Here is a 22,550-nt window from a genome sequence, read left to right as displayed (position 1 = left end):
AAAGCGAGCTCTTCTTATAGTTTGGGCTTCTGATCATAAAAACAATTGAAGACAAAGTAGATATTCAAGATGTGAAGCAAAAAAAGTTTTTAAAATTTATTGAAATTTAACACCTGAAAAGTAAAATTAGATCATTTTAAGGCATTTCCAGAAACAAAACTGTACAAATGAATGCACTGCGTTTAAAAAACAATGGATTATATCTCTTAACGGTAAAAATCCAAACCTAAGAGGCTGATATTGTGCTCAGATTTAATTGATTTCATCACCTCTAGAGGTCAGTAACATACAACAAACTGAAGAAACGCAGCGTCTCAAATTAGTAATTTTGCTGTAGGCATATTATAATAAATCAGGTTCGTTTGTACATGTGATTGTCTGTATAGTAATTATATAAAACATAAGAGCTATTCTAATAATGAATAATACAATTAAATGATAATAGTATGTAATGTATTGCATAGAGGAGTTTTTTTAAGATCTAAACATTAAGATTTCTTCTGAGAAATGCATTATGAATTAAAAACTGTCACATTTCATGATGAATGTTAGGTTCTATGAGAGAGTTGTCCGTTTCTAGAGGAATACTATTTAAATGATCATATAAAGCGTTGGTCATTTTCTTTGGGTTGTAAGATTATATTGCAGCTAAAATTCACCTTGAGACCACTTTTTTTTAAAAAGGAGGAGAAACAATCCATTGTCTGGATGGAAACTCTACTAGCACACACACAAATCAAGAAATCCACATCAGATTGCCAAGGAACACTGACTTCACAAAGGTGCTGAAATGTTCACCCTTTGCTTGATTTCATTTTTTAAAAAGTTGTGTTTATGCAGTCACATGCCATAAGCTCGTTACATTACAGTTTTATAAGAGGAGCATGTATGCTAAAGGCAGAAAATACCTAATCTAAGTCATGTATTGCTTCAAATACAATTATTGATTGAAAAACAAAACTGAAAACAATCTACACATTCTGCTGCAACCAGTTAACTCATTATAATGTAAAGATCAACACATTTTTCAAAGCAGTTCTATAAAAGTAAATAAAATGCAACATCATGGGCCCACTAGTGTAATTTCAAGCTTAATCTCATCACAAACACACCAACCAAATCCTTATTCTTCAACAGTGCTCTCCAAAAAATGCTGCTGTACTATAGCTTTAATATTCATAAGAACAGCGGACATGTTGCCCAGCACAAAGTCATCTTCTGTGTCCTTTTATCAATGGCACTTTTCAGTCTTTACTTCTTGCTGCGGTAGTGGGCTGCCACCACCAGGTAGCTGTCCGGGGTGAGGTCCCTGATGTTGGGGGACTTGCTGCTGACGGGGGACGTTTTGCCCTCCACCCTGGAGATTTGGAGCATTCTGCACGGGTCGTGTTTCAGCAGGTAGCTCTCAAAGGTCTCCCAGCCTCCACCGACTCGCACCATCACGTGTTTGTTGTGCAGCATCTGCAGAAGAAATAGGATTATGGTGGGATGTAGTTGTGTCAGAGGGGAGCTTTAATGGTTGTAGCTGAGCCCTTCTATAGAACTAATGTCATTTCCCTGATTGAGCCTTTAGGTTGAAGCTGAATGAACATTTAAGCATGGCTTTGATGTCAAAGCTTGTTGATTGATGTGGGGCCCTGCAGTGGAGGGCTTCCCTGGAGGGAAGCTTTCTCCATACTACCACCCCAACGCTATACTGACCTGCTACTGACAAACTTGAAGCTGATAGAGCCATCTCATTGTTTGACTGCACAGCCATGGTAACATTTATAAAACTCAATGTACACAATGGAAATATGAATATAAAATGAAATATTTCCTCATTTGGATTAAAAACAAATACTTTGACTCAGAATGCTATTAGCGAGTATTTAGTCATAAACCAAATTAGTCAAAAGGTTTTGACTTCATGATGGTGCCACCGGAAAAAAAAGGATTTGGATTGAAATGCCTCATTTGTTGATGTTGCAGCATCTTTGCCATATTTTTTTTCTTACAATATTGAATGTGTGGTTAAGATTAGGCAACAATTGTAGTCATGCTTGGAAACAGTAAAACAAATTGCAACCTCCTGTGTTAAAGTCGCATATTTTGCTGACCCGTTCATCCGCCCCAACCTCCTCCCTGTGCGGACTTCAGCATCGCCTGCCTTCCTCCTTCTGCAGCCACCGGATTGTCTCACCTCTTCAATTTAAACCTCTATCTTTTTGTGATACTTGATGAGTAAACTGATGTGGTTATTTTTCTTGAGAAGGCATCTAATCCATATAACACCTGAACAAACTTTAACTTTGTTGTGTTACCCTTCATTTTATTTACCTTGCTAACATGTCAAAATGGTGTTTTTGTACATGCAAGAAGACATATCAAGTGCAAAATGAGCGGTGAAAGGCTTCATGGATTTGCACAAACATTCTAAATAAAGCAAAACCTTAGAGCTACCTCTAAGCCATTAGAACCCTGTATATAAACTGATGTTGTATTTCTGTACCAGTGGGTTTTGATATATGAAGAAAAGTTTTTAGGGGTTAAATCAGTGAATGGGGAGAGATTTTAAGGGATCACAAGACAACAATTATTTCTTAGTAAGACACGAATATCTGTACTGAATGTCATTTAACAATTAATGAGATATTTGCTCAAAACATCAAATACTGCATAGTGACACTACAGAAACAGTCAGGGGATCCTCAGGATAATAAGAGTGTTTGTACTAAATGTAATTGCAATCCTTGTTGATGTCAAGATTTATCACTAAAAAATAGAAATGTCAGCCTGTTTGTAGCAATGGAGAGAAAACACCACTGCTGTATGATTCATTCTCTGTGGAAAGTCTACTAAATTGTAAGGCAGTTTGTCCAGCAGTGTGTGCTACTACAAAGTGTTGGACTGACCACCAGACAGACCACCTTCACCATCCCTACAGCCCCTCTGCTATCATGGCGAAAAATATTCAGGCTATTAATCTCTAAGAAGCTCAAAACCTTAAAGTGATGTGCTCTGATTAGCCAAGGAATTATTCGCGGTGTTTTGTTTTTTCTGCTTTAAAATGATGCCACCTGCCACATCAGGGCACATTCTCAAGGTTACTACCATGGCAACATCAGCCATTATAATAAAGAGTAGGAATAAAAGGCTCTGGTATATTGGAGGATCAGACACTTGCATTCCCCAGAGGCCGTGCACATAAAACACGTGCGCCTCACTGTGGAGGCTTATGGCCCCTCTGCCTCATTAACACATCATTACACCTCTGCAGAAACAATCTTGTTTACTGAATGGCCCTTTCCGAAGACAAGTAAATAAACACATTATTAGGATGCTGTATTTGCCTTTAAAAACACAATCAGTGGGAGAATGATTCAGATAGTTACCAAACTAAATAGTTTGATTAAAAAGGGCAAACTACCTCGTGAGATTGTCACCTCAGTTTGGCCAGATATGAGACTTCCAGCCCCCCAGCAACATAACATACAACATTTATAAGCCTCTTAAATGAATCAATCGAGGGGGCAGCGTCAGGGCAGTGCCTCCAATCACCAGCATCAGGCCCCAGGCGGTGAGACTTTGGATTTAATGGACCTGGGTGATGCAGAGGGCTTTCAATCATGCTGTTTTGGGACGAGACCCTTTTGGAGTCGAGTCCCTCCTCAGCAGTCCGGAGAAGGGCAGAGGCCCGGGGCTGAGCCGAGACAACACTTCTCACAAACAGCCTGATGTTTCTCTGCCCTCCTGTTGAAGCTACAACCAGCTCATTTATTTCAAGAGCTGAGAAGGTCAGTCTCTCAGGCTGCACACATTATTGTGAAGTGAGACTCTTATATCTGCCAGACGTCACTGCTGTCCTCGGTCCCAGCTGCCTACAGACAGTGAGCGGCCTGACTGTAGTCATGTCTTTTCATTGGAAGCAGCTGCTGGGGGTGACAAAAAGCCATGTGAGGAATTTTAATTAAAGCATCTTCACTGTGAAAAGCGCTGGCTGAGAGACAGAGGAATGGAGGTTTAACACTCGCTGTGTTTGGCCCAATCAAAAAGCTCACATACTGTAGGTGTGATAAAAACCCATGATAAAATGTGGTATATTTTTTCTATTGGTAATTCTGTTTTCTCTGTGTATATGACGTGTATTATATTTTTGCTTAATGGTGAGAGTTTATGGTTAGGATTGGGGTTTTCCTTGTTTGAACTGAGGCTCTCAAGCCTTCTGAAATATAATTGTCATCCAAAAAATATATATGCTTTCTTTGCAAGGTACAGTAGACCAAGGTAAAGAATGTTTTTTTTGTAAATTGGTTTCCTAAGTGTGACCTACTGGATACTTTGAACACAATGTTCTGCTGGGAAATCTTGTTTCCTGCATTCATGTGGGTGTTACTTTCCCTTGTGCCACCCACCTAAACATTGCTGCAGAAGAAGCAGACAGCACCATGGCAACGGCAGTAACTTCCCCTAGTGGTGTAATGATGCAACACTGCAAAAACCGCTCAGGAACACGACAAAGAGCCCAAGGCCACAAAAATCCCCAGATCCTAATCCCAACGTCTCCAGGATTTAATGGCACAAGCTGAAGCCACCGAGGGACCACCCAACAACCCACAGGACCTCAGGGAACTGCTTCCAATGTCCTGGTGCCAGAAACCACAGGACACCCCCAGAGGTCCGTACCCAAACGGCTCATAGATGTTTTGGCAGCACAAACTGGACTTACACATTGGGCCAGTGGTTATAATGTTGTGGCTGTTCAGTGTTTGCTGTACAACAGATTGCATTCAACCAACACATGAGCTTCTCACCATTTGTCCTTGGTTGCTCAGCAACACACCGACGACTGAAGCGTGAATTCATCAAATGATGATAAATACTCACATTTACATCACATCCCATGTTATTCTACCTGGAAATACTTCAACATTGCAAACTAGAGTCTTAAAATCGCCTTAATATTGTCCCCACTAATATCACAAAACAGCTTTGATCATCTCACCTGGCAGTTTTTGAGATTTGATTTGGTTTGATTTTGACATTAGTAGTTGCAGTTCAGTGGGCTGACAGCAGAGGACATCCAAGAGTAAAGTCTCTGCACATCCTAAACATACCGTCAGCATGAATCACATTCTTGGAGGTGTGAATCCTAGTTGTGGGTTGCCAAGTAACCGGGATCCCAAGGGGATCGATGCTACTTCTCAAGTCTGTTAGCCTCTATTTGTTTTCCTGAAATATCCCTCCACGCAGAGAAAGTAGAGCAGCATTTCCTGTGCTGATTAATTCATTGTGATTATTGGATATAAATAATGTAACAGCAGGTTCTGTGTGATAGCGAATTATTTTTTAAAGGAATCTGTGGATGCTACTTTCCCTTTACAGTCAGTGCACCGCATTACGTTTGGTTGAAAATGGACATTGTCAGAACACAATTACACAAAAATGAGACCGGACAGCAAAAATCCTGGCTCTCCGGGCACAATGGATGACTTTCATCCCATAGCCAACCCCAAGTATCAGCATTCTGCCATATGCCGTGTGTGGGGGAAAGGGTTTGCTTTGCACTGTGAGACCTTATTGTTTTCAGCCAAATAACCTACCAAACTGGACTGAATAAAATGGATCAATTTAGATTAACGATCAATAATTTTTTAAAGGTGGTATGTTATTTTGTTATGCTCGAAAAACTGTGATTCACATAAACGACCTTACAGATTCTCCAGACTAATTGAAGATGTAATTTCATATCTAGCCATCATAGATTTTTCAGTAGAGGTATAAAATACAAGCACATTTTATGTACAGTTTGCTTCACCACATTTAACAGGAACATGATACACTTTATTGTATAAGGTAGTGGAGTAAAAAGTACAACATTTATTTCTGAACTGTACTGAAGTGCCATAAAACAGAGGCACTATATCAAAATGTATGTATAAGAGATGAACTAATATATCACTGATGGAGTACCTTGACTGTGTGCCATCTGGCCCTTCCTCAACAGTGTTAAAGCTAATCACATTTTCAAAACAGAAAGAAATAGAGAAAGAAATCAGGTCTTTTACTTTATATTCAACACTCAAAACCCAATTTTTGGCTAACACCTGATGCTGAACCAGTCTAAACCGCATGTCTCATTATCCAATCACACTTTTATACTCACTCGTATAAAGAGCATCTTCTCCCCAACACGGTATCGACCCTGCGAATGTCTCTCCACACAGAATTTATTCACACACCTGCAGGGTGGATCATCAGCGATATGCCTCACCTGTAATACATATAAAAATAAACCTTTTTACGGATGTTTCCCCTCTGATATCTCAGCTAAACAGGAGGTGAATCACTGGTGACTTACAGCATCATCCAACTGCTTCCCTGTACTTTTTTTGCTGGAAGTCACTTTGGTGGGAGTCGGGGATTGGGAAGGAGATGGGGAAGGCGACGAGGAAGGAGACGTGGGGAGAGGCTGAGCCGGGGAGACGGGTGATGGAGGAGGTAGAGGTGCCGTTTCTTCTTGTTCGATCTCTTTCTCCAGTTTTATGAGTCCAGGAGGCTCCACATTGTACCTGCACCAGGAATCAAGTGTATAAAAGATTTACAAAACAATGCAATGATTGGTAAATGGATGAAGCCAAATCAAGACAAAATATAAAAAAACAAGAAGATACCGCGATGCTATCCGGCCCAGCTCTAGCAGACAGAGGCAAACTTCTCGTGGCTGCTTATGAAGAACTACAAGAAGAGATCAGAGGAGATTTAGCTTTGAGTCGTTTCAGTAGGACACTGTGCTGTAAAGAGGCAGTCGGTGAGGATGAGTGGCTGTGTGATGGTGAGACATAAAAACAAGCTCATGAACTTCATGCAATCAAATGATCCTCTCCTCAGCAATCTCGTTACATCAAATGGAAATGAGTTCTGTTGAAACTTTGGGTGTTCATGTAGACTTGAGATGTTATTTTACCCTCGCCAAATATCACATCAGACAGCAGGAGTGGACACAAGATGTATGATACATGTGACACACCACACCATGCAGTACAGACAGAATATTCACTACATGATAGCAAACCTGGTGTTGTTACATCTACTGCTGAACTGATAAATCCGCCCAGAGAAAGGAAGGGAGGAGGAAAGATGGAGAAGGAGATAAAGAAAGAAAGAAGACATCTGTCAGCCGTTTTTGTTTGCCGAGGTATTTTCACAGCATTTCATCACAATTTCATGTCTCCTGCATGTGAAGGTGTTTATAGCTCATTGTGGATATCAGTGTGTGACTTGGCATCCAGAAATATTTGTGCAGTTTAAATTATTTAGCGATGGCTGACCAACCTTTAGCCAGAAATGACAAGAATGTGCTGGATATCCTCGGTATTTCTATTACTGGCTCGGTCACATACTGTGCATCTAATTGTAAGGACAATATTCCAGCCCAGACATATCTCAGTTGCCAGCATATTTCATTGAAATATCATGCAGGAATCTTTGCCATTGATTAGAGAGACGTAGATAAAAGAAAACAGTTTGAATGAGGAAGAGAAAAATATCCCTACTCTGAGCTGAGGAACCCATTTGCATAATGTTGGCCTACTTTCTTGCTAACTCACACCCTTCTGTCTGTGCTCTCTTTGTTTTGCTCTTGACATTTTTGTGCATGAGCACTGTATCCGAGACGTCCTTATTGTGAGGTGAAGCTGCTCCCTTCGCTGTGTTCCCTGCAGACGGATGCCCTTGAGAGCTTTGTGTGGATGTCAGAGGTGCAGCAGAGCCTGGAGATGTGAGGTGTGTGAGCCTCAGAGGGGAGGAAACCTATGCGATTCTGCACCTGCACAATTAGGCTATTCACAGGAGATAGAAATCTGAGCCCGTTGCCCTGGCAGTGCCAGCGATAGCCCACAGTGTTGTGTCTCTGTGAGGGAAGCTGAAGTCTGTTTGTGGACCTGGTTTGTCCTACATTCAGATTGTTTTCTGGTGTTTGTGGCTGTGAAACAACAGACTCACCTAAACCCTCTGACTCAAACAGACATGTTTCTCCAACTCCAACCTCACGACACCAGGCCAGGAAGTTGGCTGTGTTGTCCCGTGCAAAGAAAGATCCAGAGGGAGCGCTCCGGCGACACGGTATCCTTCGACTGGGAACATTCTGGTACAGACAAAGAGAAGTTATTATGAACTGACGATGGAAAACTTCCCTCAACTGTCACTTAAAAAGTACTTGGACGCTTTACTTTGTATTTGACAAAGAGAAAACAAATGTCTATCAGAGTGACTTGTTCAATTCAGCCCCCAGAGTTTCCATCAAAACACACAGACACACACTCTTTATCTATATCTGTTCCATCTACTGAGAATCAGGTTTCAGCTCAGGATCAAGGACCTTTTCCACACAGATCAATATGGGGGATGACGGCTAAGAAAACTGGAGCTACTTTACCAGGCCTTCTATGATTTGGGATCAAATATCATGCCTATGGCTTTCAGCCCCCACACGGTCTGTTCAGGGAGATTTATGTGCCTTGCTGTGGTTTTATACAGGATATGTGTGTCTGTGCTTTGAGAAAGGTGCAGTGAGCTCATGCTGGAAATATGCACGCTTTTGTGGGTATTTTTCTTTTCATTCTAGGTTCTCCTTTTGACTTTTTTTCCAGGGATCTTTTGTGTTGTTGAATTACCGTACTCTGCATTCCTTGAGAAATTATTTTGGCAGCATTGTCTGATCTAACAATCAGAATGACGTGTTATTATTCCTGCTGTGGCTCACTGAATTATCTGCACTTTTGTATGTCTAATGATTGCACAGAAGGGACGGGACTTCTGGAAAACATTATCTTTAAACAGATGGGGACTAAATATAGGGAAAAGGAACTACTTTACTTGAAATGAACATTGCCAGTTAGAATCACATTCTTTTCTTTCAGTCAGAAACACTACAAACACCTCTAGCTTCACAGCTCTACATGCACACAATGCAATAATTCAACAACTTGAGAAGTGTATTTGTTTTCTTGAGACTTAGATGACAATATTAAGCCACTATCATAACTGTAATTAGCTTAGCATAAAGATTTTTTGCACAAATTGAATATACAAGATGTTTAAAGCAGTGTCAGAGTTCCTCTCCAGTCACTGATTAAACTTTTAAAATCATATTTCTGTGTATAAAAGTTACTTTTTAAATAGTTTTTCCACAAAAATAAAACCCTTCTTGCCTTAGAATGGTGTCAATGTAACTATCTGTTGTTTCTTCCACTAAAATGTGCAGATGTAAGAAGTCCCAACCTCTCTCTTTACCCACTTGGTCACGTGCTGCAGCTCGAGCTCACCAGCTCACCTACAACTCAGCGCAAACACTGTAAAACTACTCTACACTATACAATGGCAAGTTGTAATGTTGGGGGTAGTTCAGGCATGCAGGTTTGAACCAGAAAATGACTTGGAGCAGGAATAATGATACAAAAAGCTTAACCATGCAAGTTGACAGGATTGGTTCCTTGGGTTTGTGACACAGGAATCCCTGGAAGTCTGAATCTTTGTTTAGTTTTTTTTTTTGGACTGTACTTGATACACTGCAGTTTCAAGGTGGAAATGCTCAACCATGGCTTTGACTTCTTATTTCTCCAGCATATAAAAAACACCATATGGATATGTAAACAAGGTAAAAAAGTTGTTTCAGTGTTTTCAGGGGTCTCTATCTGGCTGATTTTGTGGCCTTTATACAGAGTCAGGCTACTCTGTTTCCACTCTCTCTGCTAACCTAAACCAGTTTTAAATGTAATCCCCTTACACTCAAAAATGTGTTTCGGTCAGTGTTATTTTTCTTGGATGTCTGACTTTATCATCCAACTCTCTGGAAGAAACCAAATAAGAATATTTCCTAAAACATCAAACCTTTGCTTTAAACTTTAGTGGTATTACCATAAATTTTAACAGATAATGAGATGGTTGCATTGAAATTGGCACATGAAAGTATTATGACTGGAAAGACAATCCGCATTAATCTGAAGTTGATTTTGATTGATGTAAACACATGGGGAGATGTGCGAGAGATCTATAAAGGGTGATTTATTGTTTCTCTGTGCTGCACTCACTCACAGTAGTCACACTTCAACACCACATCAACTTATAACAGGGCTTGAACACAGATGGAAGCTTTGTTTCAAGTGGTAAAATGTATCAGTAAACAATTACAGCATATAAAGAGTCCTAATTAGCTTCAAATGTCATAAGATGAGATGCAGTGTATCCGACATGGAAAACGTGATTCATCTTTCACAGCTCATTAAGCTTAAAGCATTCAATGTGAGGTATAAGAAGGCATAAATCAGGCTCGCAGCACAGAATCATAGTGCAACTTTGTTTGATTTTAAAGCCTGAGTTGATGATCTGCCTCAGGACTCCTCCGCTCTCTTTTTCTCTGTCTCTCTGCGATCAATAGGCTCCTCTATTTCAGTAGCTCCTCTGCTGTCCCACGGTCATTGACCTCAAGTATTTCCTCACATCTGTGCAGCTGCACTCACACTGGGATCAGGAGACCCACCGTCATCGGCACAGTAATGCCTCAGTGCAAACATCAACAACTCTCACTGAAGAACCAACAAAAGAGTCTTTAACTTCTTTCCCTCTGAACAGAATAAGACCTAATCCCTCTGTTGGAAACATATTATCCTACCCAACACCAGATGTCAGATCAGTGTGGGGGTGACACAGATATCGGTAGATGCTGAAGGTATGGATCATGTCTGCAGGATCATGATTCAGCACTGACTGAGACAAATTTCAAAACATTCTTATTTTGACCTTTGATTCGTCAGTAATGTGCTGAATACATAAAACCTGAATTTAAGTCAATACATTCAATAGTTGTAGTTATTCTAATAGAATTTTAGCTGTCATTAGATGACTATCATGCCTTTAATTTAAAAAAAAAAATGTCAAGTATATCTGTTAATTTCAAATGGAAAGGACTTTGGGTCAATGGTCATCTTCTGTTGTTTTTAATGTGCTATTTAAATGAGGTCAGCATGACTTCTTCCTACTCTCACAGGGTTTGTGGGGCTCCATCAGAAAATGTGTCCTTACAGCCTTATTTTCTTTCCTTTCTGCTGCAGTCTCCCATCCCCCCATCTGAGTCTTTGTGCACTCATTTCTGAAATTTTTGGAGCTCTTTGCAAAACATGAATTCATGGCTGCTGCTGATCTTTTAAAACCAGTCTACAAGTAAGACACACGAAAAGGGTGGATGACAAATTTATGTGTTTTATCATTATTTTTTACTTTTCAGAGGGTCTCTCTGTCGTTTACTCTCCAGATATCAGGATATCAGTATGTCATTGAGATGGGTGGAAACAGAGTTGATCTTTTTTATTGATCCTCTAAAGGGAAACCTGATCATGGTATAGTTATTTCCTGTCTCAGTGAGAATCAATCAAAGTTCAATAGTGTTGTCTTGAAGCTGTCTGGTCGCAATAAATCGCACAGAAATACTTGCCGTTGAGAAATAATTTATGTCGCAATGCACACAAATGATTTTAAACACGTATTCGAGCAGGGGAGCTGTTAAAACATTTGGGACCAAAGTGTTTGTCAGTCAATCTCATCTAATAAGTCGCTGCCTGAGTGATGTTTGCCTGCTCAGAAATGATCCTCTGTGAAATCATTCAAGCTGAAAGTTAGTCTGGGAACACTCAGTCGCGACTTAGCTTCCAGATTAGTGTTTTCACTGTAACCCGTATCACAGCAGACCATTGCAGTCCTGTACCTTGCTGTTGCCAAGAGCAGGCAGGTATCCATTACTTTGCCTGAACTTCTCCTGTAGTGTCTCAGCCAGCTGGCACAACAGGGAGCCATTGTCTAAGCGATCCATGAAGGTCTCAGCAGTGATTTCCAGACCTGAACAGGGGACACATAAAGACAGCAGACAGTCCAACACCCTAAATCCACCATAAAATGCTCATTTAAAATATATATATATATACTGTGTAAGGACAGAGAGTTTATTCCTCACTCTGTTGCCAGTTGAAGCTGAACCTGATGCAGTGTTGTTGACTCTCAGAAACAGCTTTAATGATTGAGCCTCACTTTTACTGCTGGGTCTGTGGCAGCTCTGTAGAAGCCAAATGCTGAAATATTACAATATGATTTTGGAGACTTTGAGGGGATTTCCTGGTAGTGCATCACAGAACAGCTAAGACGAGGACACATGAAAAGGGGGCATCTGTGTGTGTGTCTGCACGGTAAGGCCTCATTATCCTGCACAGTTGCAGAGATACATTGGTGATCAACATGTGGTGTCCAGTTGACTGACTTCCAGAGGACCATTCTTTCATAGTTAGATCATTGTGAAATAGGAGGTGGTGGCAGGGGGGTGTCTGTGGAAAGAAACTGGAGACATTTTTTTTTTTTATCCCCTTTCTGTTTCTTATAGGAGGAGGGGTTTGGGGGTTCGATGTTTAATGAGTTCCAAATGTTGCAGTTGAGCCCAGAAAAGAGAGATTCAAATCTTGAGAAATACTCAGTGAGTTTTATGCTCATACTCTACCCTATACAACCCTCGCTTTGTGAGGAGAATATATTCCAGAGGGCTCTAACAGGAATATGTAAACTCAAATATTCAGTCACATAAGCCGCTTCAACCTCACATCTCAACAACAATATGAGTCATCAGCAAGACCAGACTTTCACCCCCCACTCAATCAGCGAACCGCTCTGCTCCTCCCTCCCGAAACTGTAATTAAGAATATCATCACCCTCTCTGTTTGAATTTAAATGAACTAAGTATACAGAAGTTGGCTTAAACCAACAAACTGGTGTGTATTCGCTGGAAACACATGGACACTTCTGCTTCTCAAGTCTGTAAGTCCTTAATCCACACCAGAGGTTTCTGGCTCAGCTGGTTCCAGGGCAAACACTCAGACCGCCAGAGATAACAGCGAGGATAGTTTAGTTGTTTTAAGTTGTTCACACACAAGCAGGAGTCCGTTTCAGGAACTGAACTGGCTTCTAGCATTTACTCAGCAGGATGTCCCTTGGACTCACTCCCAGTAATTAACTAACTGCACACAGTTCTAAAGCACATTGTGGAGAAATAACACTAATATTGTTGTGTATCTGTAGAGTGCTTCTCTTCTAAAAATCTATGGTTTAAAAATCTTTGAATGCCGATAAAATACTGGTAAACAAGCAGTTTGCCTCAGAAATCCAACAAACAACTGTCTAATTCTTAAGAAGAAATTCTAAGAATTTGCGTTTGGCTAACAAGTACATTTTTGTGTTGACTGGTCGGTTGCTGATGCCACAGTTAAACCAACTGGAATAATGAATTAGACATAGAATGATGTGGAAATATGAATTTGACATGTTCTTTTTATTAATGATGGCCATATTTCATGCTTTAGTGTATGCCTATACTTACCATGTTCTTGTTATAAAACATCAAACCAACAAATAAACCATTCTCCTAAATTGCTGTATCCCGCTGAATTCAAATCACATGCATTTGTTTTGTGGCCCCACTGCTGAAGAAGTACACAGCACAGCAAGATTTATTATGCAACAACATCCTTCCACCATGCTGACACTCCCTTCGCTGCTTCTTCTCCACCACTGGCTGTGCATTATTTAAGAAAGGTTAATGATGTCCATTATTCATTTAAGGTAATCTATGAGAGAAAGTGGGACACTGAGGCTGGTTCTCACACAGTCTGGTGACTTGAAAATACTTTGTAATGAGGGTCAGATTGATTCCAGTTCCCTGCAGGAGTGTTTACATCAGCAACACCAGTTCAATTAATGTTTAAGTCAAGATGAGGAAATGTGCAGTGAATTTTCAATATATGCTATTTCTAGGACAGTATTTTCAATGAATCAGCAACAACAACTTGTATTTTTTAGCAAATGTAGCAACATTTCTGGGGAATTGAATCATTTGCAACACATATACATGTATCATAGAGGATTAAACCATTACAATTTACCACCTAACCCTGATGCTGACTTACCCTCACAAGATGTCATTGATTGATATCAGGATATATAGCAAAGACAGAATATTCAGATGGGAGTTTCAGCAGTACAGACGCATTTGTGTATTGATCCTGAGTATGGCTTACCGAGCATATTAGTGAGCCACAGGGCCAGGTCTTCCTTCATGGGCAGCAGGCTGGCTTCATGTCTGCTGGAGAGCCACTGCTGGTACTGCTGCATGTCCGTCAGGCCCGGGCCGATGGGCTGTTTGGGGCTCAGGGAGCTGCACATGGTTCCCTAATGACAGCCTGAAGGCAGAGGAGGAAGGAGACAAGATCTAAGAATTCAGACATGTCCATTTTCATGTAGAGAATCTGGATTAATATGGAAGTGAGCATGGCCAACGTCATACAATACAACAGATCTGTAAAATAAATCATTCATGCAGCTGATATTGTTCAACTTATCCAGATGCTCATTCAACTTCACACAAGTGTTTGTAGCCACACTTCAAGCATCAAAGCATCCCCTATGCATGTATATGGATATGACATACTGTGCATTTATGTATATAGGTGTATTTGTGTATAATGTATGCCTTTAAGTATATGGAATTAGAGGGCATTATTTTCTGTCCTTCATTAGAGTTGCAGCTAATTTCCATTACTGATTCATCCTCCGGTCTGTAAATGTCAAAAAAACTGTAGAAACTCCCTTTATAGTTTCCCAGAGTCCACAATGCAGTTTTCAAACATCTTATCTTAACTCACCAACAGTCCTGCACCTAAACTGACAGTGATGTAAAACAGAGGAAAGCCATGGATCCTTTTATTTGATAAACTTAAACCAGGCTCTTAAATTAATCTCCGTGCTGATATTCTTCAGTAACAGCTGTGATCCTGGCCTCATATTCCCAACAGGAATAGGACTGGATCAGACTCATACAGGACAAAGAGGATCTGAGTACCTTTGTCCTCGTCCTGGTATGGATTACAATCCACCTGATGAAATTAGACAGCACCCCTCCTGTCCACTTCCTCATTTGACAAAAGACACATTTATACCAGCCAGACTCATACAGTAGGACTTTTAATCAACAGACAGCACCACAAACAAAGAGCTCCTTCAGATTACTCTCTTCTCTCTAATGCAGTCTATCCTGGAGTCTATATCAATCCAATACGGCCGGCCTTACATTACAGCCTGATGGATAAATTGCATTTGACATCAATATTAAGAGCGATATTTAATAGCTGCTTATTTCTTGTAAAGTGAAGTCACTGAGTAAATGAGATATTTCTCACAACCTTTTCCAACACTGTGCCACAGCTTGCCAAGTGTTCACTGTATGAGCTGTAATGTGAAAATCTTTCAGATTTCAGTCCAGTGTCACTCCATTAATGGATTTGCCGGAGAGAAGAGTGAGTAATTGACAAAACAACTGGGCACCAGATGTAAGACCTGAGCAGAGTAACAACACAGCTCGACAGCTCTGCAGTTAATATTCACTGTGTAAATGTGTGAGCTGCCATTACCTCTGCAAACACACTGACAGGGACAAGTTAAGTGATGCAGACAGGAAGGAGACAACCTCCAACTACAGAGATGGGGGAACACAAGGGTATAAATAGTTTTCTTTAATTCAGTGCTTACTCCAAAGGCTGTTGTAGTAGGAGGGCTTTTATCTTAACAATCAGAAATAAGAGAATTCTTTAAAATTGTGTCGTTTATGATGCACTGAATGAAAATAAGAGGAAAGAGATATCCCAACTTTTCTATTATTACAGATTACCTAACAGCACATATTTGTGATATAACAGATATGACCTTATTTTCTACTTTCTACTTCTTTGCCATTGTTAAAGTCTTTGTCAAGGCTGTATTAAAGAAACTATTCACATTCTTTCTATCATTGTAGAATAGAATGGAATAGAACTTTATTGTCAATGAAACAAATATAACAAAATTAAAATAAACGTTTGGACACAAGCAGGGACATCTTACACTCCCCAGACAGCAACAGGATATTTGATGCAAATTGCAAGGGAAGCTTATTCAAACAAGGAAGCGTAGCTGCTGCGAACAATTAGTTCACAGTGTGCATTGGCTGAAATTTTCCTCTGAATACTGAGGGAGTGCATCACAATGTGAGGAATCTGACCTTTAAAGCTGTGTAACATTTCAAGGTCCCTCTGGAGTTGGCTGTAACCAAATCGCACTGTGCTGCAAAACTGGACATCAGGACCTTGATGTCGGACCAAGGTCACTGTATTTGGGTGAAGACAACAGCTACTTGCTGCGTACAAACACTAAACCCTGGAGCTCAGCACTCACACACAGGTGAGACATTCCCACGTCCGCTGAGGTGAAGGCTAACAGACAGAACAAGGGCAGTGGGACAACGTGCCGTGTCTCACAGCGCGAGACCCTTTCAGACAAGCTCGTTCCCCGGTGCTATGTGTAAATACAAACCTGAGGATTTGACATGAGTCAGTGGGAAATACAGCAAATTTTACTCACTGTTTTAAATGTTGTATATTCACTTATTATTGCTGTAGAATGAGAACCGTGTGTGCCAACGACTGTAGTATTCATGTATGTTTTAATACAAAACTGGATTAGATGATTATACATGTTGTAAGTCACTGTTTTGATATATAGATTACATACAATTCATAATATTTTCTATTCAGTTGGTGCAAATGTTTAAAAGTTGTCTTCTTCTTGACAGGATGAATTTGGCCCACTTTCTCCCAGGAAAGAGCCCAAAACAAACAAGCTGCTGTTGTTGAAGATACCTGGTTCCTCTCACCACACTGTAGCCTGACCTCTTCAACTTTAGGCCCAAACCTCAGCCAACACCGCTCTGCCAGCCTTCCTGCCCCGTCTGCTGAACTTGTGGGTGTTCTGTTTTCAGAATCAGGTTCAGAATCTGATGCTACACTTTCTAGAATCAGAAAGAAATAACCTCCCTGAGCCTGGCGATATTCAAACATACAGGGATATAAATACACATTTCGTCAGTCTGAGAGCCTCATGACTTCAGTGAAGCCATCGTAACATGCCATGGTTGGCTGAAGATTGCTCCGGGAAAGACATATGGATGGGAATTTTGACTGCTGAATCACATCAGTTACAACGTACAAGAGTGGCTCTGTCCTCCTCACCCTCACTTCCCTTCATGCCTTTCTCCTCTACAACCGCAAACTGATCTGGACACCGATTTGCTCATTTATACAACAGCATGTTTCCACTGCAGATAAACACTGTGAGTGTTGTGAGTGAACGCTGTGCTCCAGTATCAGATAGTGTCAGCTGCTGTGGTCAGTGCAGGACAAAGTCTCCAGCAGTAAATATCAAGCATCTCAAGCAGACAACACATGCAGGAAGCAGACACACATTCTACTGTGACTGAATTCAGTGCAATGACTCAGGTTATGGTTTGTGTTGTTTTGGCCTCTTAAAACACTTGGCAGCCGATTTCCTTTACAACTGCAATTAGTTTTTTTTTTAAAATTTGTCTCCTTCTTTACAACGGTCACAGATAAAAACAGCCACAGCAGACAGTTTACCACTCTAGAAATAGGATCAAGGGAGAACGCCTGATGAGTTATGACTGAAATCCAGCAGAGCTCCCACTAATTAAAAACCAATGGACTGACTGAGAGCTGCTACTGAAGAAAATACCTTATATTCACTGTGACTGAAAATGCCTCCTTGTGTGAGAAATAAAAAGCAAGCAAAAGAAATAGTCCTACATCTCCATGTGAACTGTCAATAAGTAGACATAACTAAGTTTGCAATGAGCTTCAGAGGATGACATAAATCTGCAAAGCCAGACCCCTCAGAGTTCCGAAAAGCACTAACAAGTTAGTAGACACAATCTAAAGCTAAAACAGAGCATGCATAACAACCGTAAACAGTCTGACATCCATATGGTAACTGAAATGCAGCAAAAATGTCCAGTATGAGTCCAGAAAAGCTGCGCTCACCCTGAGGCTTCAGCTCGGTGGTGCGCACCTTCTTCTCACTCGTCCTGAGAGCTGCAGGATCCCAGTTTTCATGCTTCTCTCAGCGGTGCAACGACCCACAGGTTAGGCTCCAAAAACACTGAACCAGCGTGGACCAGGGAGGTCTGCCTCGCTGCGCATTTGCACTAAGATCTGGCTGCGCTCATACACACATATACATAGAAATACTCACAGCACACTGCTGCTGCTGGTGATGGTGATGGGAGGGAAGTTTGATCCTGCTGGCGGTGCCTCCCTCTGCTCCTCTTCGTGTTGCCTCAATATGACATTTCTGGTTTGTAAACAAATTAGCACGAGAAATTATATCTTCCGAAGCGTTTTGATATAAAGGAGTTTTTTTTTCTGTGCGCCAGTATCTGAACCAAATTTGTTACATTTACTTACCGTGACAAACCTATGAAATGCGAATGATGCTGATGTAATGTTTGGAAATTAATGGTAAATAATTATTGAAAGACAACCACAAACTATGAAAATCATTTTCACAATTACAAGCATGAATGGGGTTTTTTTTTTATAATCTTACAAGCTGGATGGACTTTTGTAACGACAGAGTTGCCTATACAAAGGAGAAAATATATGATGTAAGCATGCATGTAAGCCAAAAAATACACATTAACGAAAATGATTAAAATCCAAAAATGTGTGTACTGTTTGTCTAGCTAATCGATGGCTTTTATTTTGAAGGAAGATAAATTGACAGCACTGTACAGACTTTCTTAAAAAAAACAAAAAAAAAAAACAAGGCACAACTTTTCTTATCCAGACATATTATGTCCGTCGCCACATTTTGATGTGATCATTTTTTTTCATTGCCCATGTTCAAATCTGATCCAACTGAGCAGACCCTAACTATGTAAGATCTGGTCCATTAATGTACTGCAGCTATAGTCACATTTAAATTACACTAATGTAATGTTTGCAAAAAAAAAAGTATTAAATGTAAGCCAGAATAAATAAATAGAAAGGTAAACTCAAATGTTTGTCTTACGTTATTTAATCGACTGGCTTTTATTTTGAATGAAGGAGAAGTTGGTCTCTGCACGCTCAGACGCATGCGCAGTGACGAAGGCGGCACATATAGTCTGTGATACAAATTAAACTAACGCCGAGCTACAGAAAACAACAAAGACAAGTGAGTTTACTTAATAACACACACTTTACTCTCGCTAATGTATCATATCTAGTATTTGTGTTCATGTTTCACGTTTGTTAAAAGGAAGTTTGTTTGTTGTGTCTACCAGCAGACTTTGTTGACTCCGGTTCGGGCTAACACGCAGCTAACGCACCGGCTGGGCGGTGTTTAGCTGTGTTAGCGGTGTTAGGAGGCAGTTCGGGTGGATGTTTAGGTTGTGTGTTTTCTCCTCAGTGGTTTCCATCACTAAACTGTGAAAGCAGAGCGCCACATGGAGGCGGTGCTGAAAAACCTGTCGAGCACGGTGGAGCTGCTGGCCGTGGCGGCGAACAGCGGTGCGGCGAACAGCGGTGCGGTGGAGCAGTGGGACAAACACACCATGTCCAGGGCGTTTGATTGGGCCCGGTACTGTGAACACGTCCACTCCAGGTTCCACAACAACCCCGCAATAAGGAGGGTCATGGAGCAGCAGCTGGAGCTCACAAATCGGAGTTTACAAGATGTCATCCCTGGATATACTGAGGTCTCCTTCTCGGATCTGCCCCGACTCCAGCACTTGTTGCTCATCGGACTGTTAAACAATCCTGAACTGCCCATCTCACTCATAAAGATGCTCTTTGACACAAGGAGTCCCCTAGACAACATGCAGAGTGAGTATCAGGATGTCACCGGGCTCTGCAGCCACATTATTCGGTGCAAAGCTGCTTGTAAGGTCCTGAGTCCCCTCACTGATCTGTCAGCTGCTGGTGCTGAGGTGCAGGGACGGATGCTGATGGAAAGACTCGGTGCTCTGCTGAGCCGAGGCAGCGACACACGACCAGCAGAGCACTTTTTAGGCTGTGTCCTCCAGGGATGTCAAGGAGCAGGGCGACAATTCTGTTTAGTCATCACTGCGGCTCTGCTGACAACAAAAAACTCAGCTGCACAAACTGCTCCACGAGAATTCCTCTTGGACTGGCTGCAGAATAAACACAGTGTGCTGCAGAGTTTGTGTTCTGCACTCCCTGCCACACTCCTTATAGACCTGGCAAAAGAGCACAATAAATTTAGAGATGCATACTGTGACGTACTGAAAAAATGGGCCTCGGATATGGAGTACTGCATAAGTGAGGGTGAGTGGGTTCAAACCAGCACAAACCCCACAGTGTCCTTTCACAAACTGACAGAGAAGTTTATGGCCTTGTTCGAGGCCTGTCCTTCTCTGAGGGCGAATACTGAAAAAGAGCTCAAAGCTTTGAAGATTTCTGATGGAGACTTTGATGTCAAGGGTCTGAGTGTGTGGGGAGACCTTCTGTCTGCATTAAACATGTGACTGTCAGATTTGGGATTTTTTTCTTACAGCTGGGAAAAATGGCCAAAATGATTGTGTAAATGTTAATGTAATGTTTAAATGTTCTGTGCATTTTTGTCAGTGGCAGAGAGTACTATAAATGACTGAAAACTGAATTTCCTGCTCATGTTCTTCAATATTTCTGATCAAAGGTTTAAAATCATAATTTTGCCAATTTTAGTCCACATTTTATTTAGGAAAAGTTTCTGCATTGCTTCGGGTTTGGTAGCTTTTTGCATTCCAGATATCAGCAGTTTTCTTTCATTAAATGAAAAAGGCATGTTATTACACAAAACCAATTTGTCTATCAGTGAAAGTTTTGATGTCAGCGCTAAAATTCAGTCACTGTATCAGCAATGGTATGAGAACAGTGGAAATGGTATACATCTCTGTGTTTGGCTGCTTTTTGTTTTTCAAAATGCAGATGAATTGACACTTGACTGTTGTCCACACAAAGTTTCCAGGCAAATTACATTTTTAATTAATTAAAATGCACATTTCTCCAGGTAATGAGATGTAACTGTATGCAGACAAACAGAAACCCAACATAATGATTTGCATTTGCGATAAGAAGACAAAATAATAAAGATGTTTACTTTAGTAGACTGAAAAAGTCTAACACTAGACTAAATATTTCGCATTATAAATACTTGAGATGATTATTTGCCTTGTGGTAATGGAAGTTATTCATTTTTTGTTTTAGTAATTCCAGTTGGATATTTGATAAACTGCAGAGCTTACTGGGTTTGGACAGATGGTAGCGTCACATGCTGCCTGGTGAGAGGTGGCAGCACGTGATGTGACTGAATTAAACTGAAAGTAATTGTCAGACAGTGAATAGTTTACACTGATAAACGGCTCTCTGGAGACTCAAGGTTTCATTCAGCGTCACAAATGTCATCCACCCACCAAAATATTGATTTGTGCTGTTTAAAAATTATTCTGCAGCTGTTGATTCATGAGGACCTAAACAAACTTCACAATAAGCAGACCTTAACAGACCTAAACAGTTTTAAAGGACAACAGGCTGCACAGAAATATCAAAAAGCAAAGGGAGCAAAAGCACTGTGTGTCCAGTTTACCCTTCTCCAACTGTGCACACCTAAAATGATTTTCAGTTCCTCTCACACCATCTGTCAGTGACGCCTCCAGTACAATCTAAACCCATAAATTTTCACTGGCTTAATGCCAGTCATGTGACTTGACTGCCAATTCACACATTTCAGATCTTGCACCTCTGCGGCGAGGGATCAATTAGTCAGTCCGGGCGTCTTCAATCAAAGCCTCCACAATAGCTGGTGTGTGACATAACTCTGCCAGACAGCGGATTAGAGCCCCGGCCACCGTGAGGAGGGAAACACCAACACAGCCACGGCTCGTTTAACACACCGTGAAGGCAATTCACGTCGAGACAGACAAGGGTCACTGAATATAGGGCAGCATGAACACAACCAATTTATTTCCAACCAATGAAGAACATATGCATCCGGCTGGACAGAAACCAACAATGACTGGAGATATCTAACCAACTCTTATCCTATAAATACATTTAAATAATTTGATTCTGTTTTGCCCATTTTTAGAGTTTTGTTCAACAAACAAATGAGAATTTCTAGCCTCTGTTTGCAACCAAGGAGCGCCTTAGCATCTAATCTCTGGGCTGTTTCACTGACAGATTTTTTTCTTTAGATTTTGTGCTTCTCACTCCTATTAGCAGCCTTACACATAATTGGCAGAGAGAGTGAGCAGCCGTTGAGATGATTCAGAAGTGTTAGTGTCAGACTCCAAGAAGCTTACAAGAAAATCAAGACAATAATTCAGTGCTTTGCATCTATCAATCTATATTTACTGAAACCTCTGATATTTATATAAGAAAAACAGTTATTTGACATGTTTGAAAGCTGAAAATGAAGCCTGTAAATGCCAAAGAATCTTATTTTTTTTGACAGGCAGATGCTGTATTTAGCTACACATGTAAATGACCACTTTCACTGACCATCAGTCTAATATAATGCAGCTTTTTACCCACAAATTGCCCTCTGTAAAGTAGATTGTAGGGTTGTAGTGTTACTGCAATGTTATTTTCTATAACCAGCTCATTAAAAGGTGC

At 40.8% G+C, this 22,550-nt stretch overlaps 2 protein-coding genes across 3 annotated transcripts; one reads left to right on the top strand and one right to left on the bottom strand.

The window, feature by feature from the left end:
- Positions 1-72: 72 nt before the first annotated feature.
- LOC111570200 (growth arrest-specific protein 2) lies at positions 73-18,174 on the bottom strand. Its single transcript, XM_023272829.3, has 8 exons — positions 17,937-18,174; positions 14,091-14,252; positions 11,741-11,871; positions 7,984-8,125; positions 6,654-6,717; positions 6,341-6,551; positions 6,146-6,253; positions 73-1,461 (listed from the first exon to the last, which is right to left on the bottom strand). The coding sequence occupies exons 2-8, from the start codon at positions 14,233-14,235 to the stop codon at positions 1,252-1,254; spliced, it is 1,011 nt and encodes a 336-aa protein (XP_023128597.1). The 5' UTR covers positions 14,236-14,252; positions 17,937-18,174; the 3' UTR covers positions 73-1,251.
- Positions 18,175-19,010: 836 nt separating this feature from the next.
- Positions 19,011-20,556, top strand: fancf (FA complementation group F). 2 transcript variants are annotated; one of them, XM_023272832.3, is made up of 2 exons: positions 19,011-19,110; positions 19,345-20,556. In XM_023272832.3, the coding sequence occupies exon 2, from the start codon at positions 19,382-19,384 to the stop codon at positions 20,420-20,422; it is 1,041 nt and encodes a 346-aa protein (XP_023128600.2). In that variant the 5' UTR covers positions 19,011-19,110; positions 19,345-19,381; the 3' UTR covers positions 20,423-20,556. The 2 variants fall into 2 exon arrangements, with proteins under 2 accessions (XP_023128600.2, XP_023128601.2); XM_023272833.3 differs by having other exon boundaries at positions 19,018-19,110; positions 19,220-20,556.
- Positions 20,557-22,550: the final 1,994 nt, after the last annotated feature.

The sequence above is a fragment of the Amphiprion ocellaris genome, chromosome 3 (genome assembly GCF_022539595.1).
Source record: "Amphiprion ocellaris isolate individual 3 ecotype Okinawa chromosome 3, ASM2253959v1, whole genome shotgun sequence".
NCBI lineage: Eukaryota > Metazoa > Chordata > Actinopteri > Pomacentridae > Amphiprion > Amphiprion ocellaris.
This window is presented reverse-complemented; position numbering and strand designations above follow the sequence as displayed.

Coding starts and splice junctions, on each gene's coding strand:
- LOC111570200 (XM_023272829.3), bottom strand. CDS start 14,235: ATGTGCAGCTCCCTGAGCCCCAAACAGCCCATCGGCCCGGGCCTGACG. Junction 8,126..11,740: donor CTGCTCTTGGCAACAGCAAG/GTACAGGACTGC, acceptor TGTCTGTACCAG/AATGTTCCCAGTCGAAGGAT. Junction 6,552..6,653: donor CTGGGCCGGATAGCATCGCG/GTATCTTCTTGT, acceptor TTCCTGGTGCAG/GTACAATGTGGAGCCTCCTG.
- fancf (XM_023272832.3), top strand. CDS start 19,382: ATGGAGGCGGTGCTGAAAAACCTGTCGAGCACGGTGGAGCTGCTGGCC.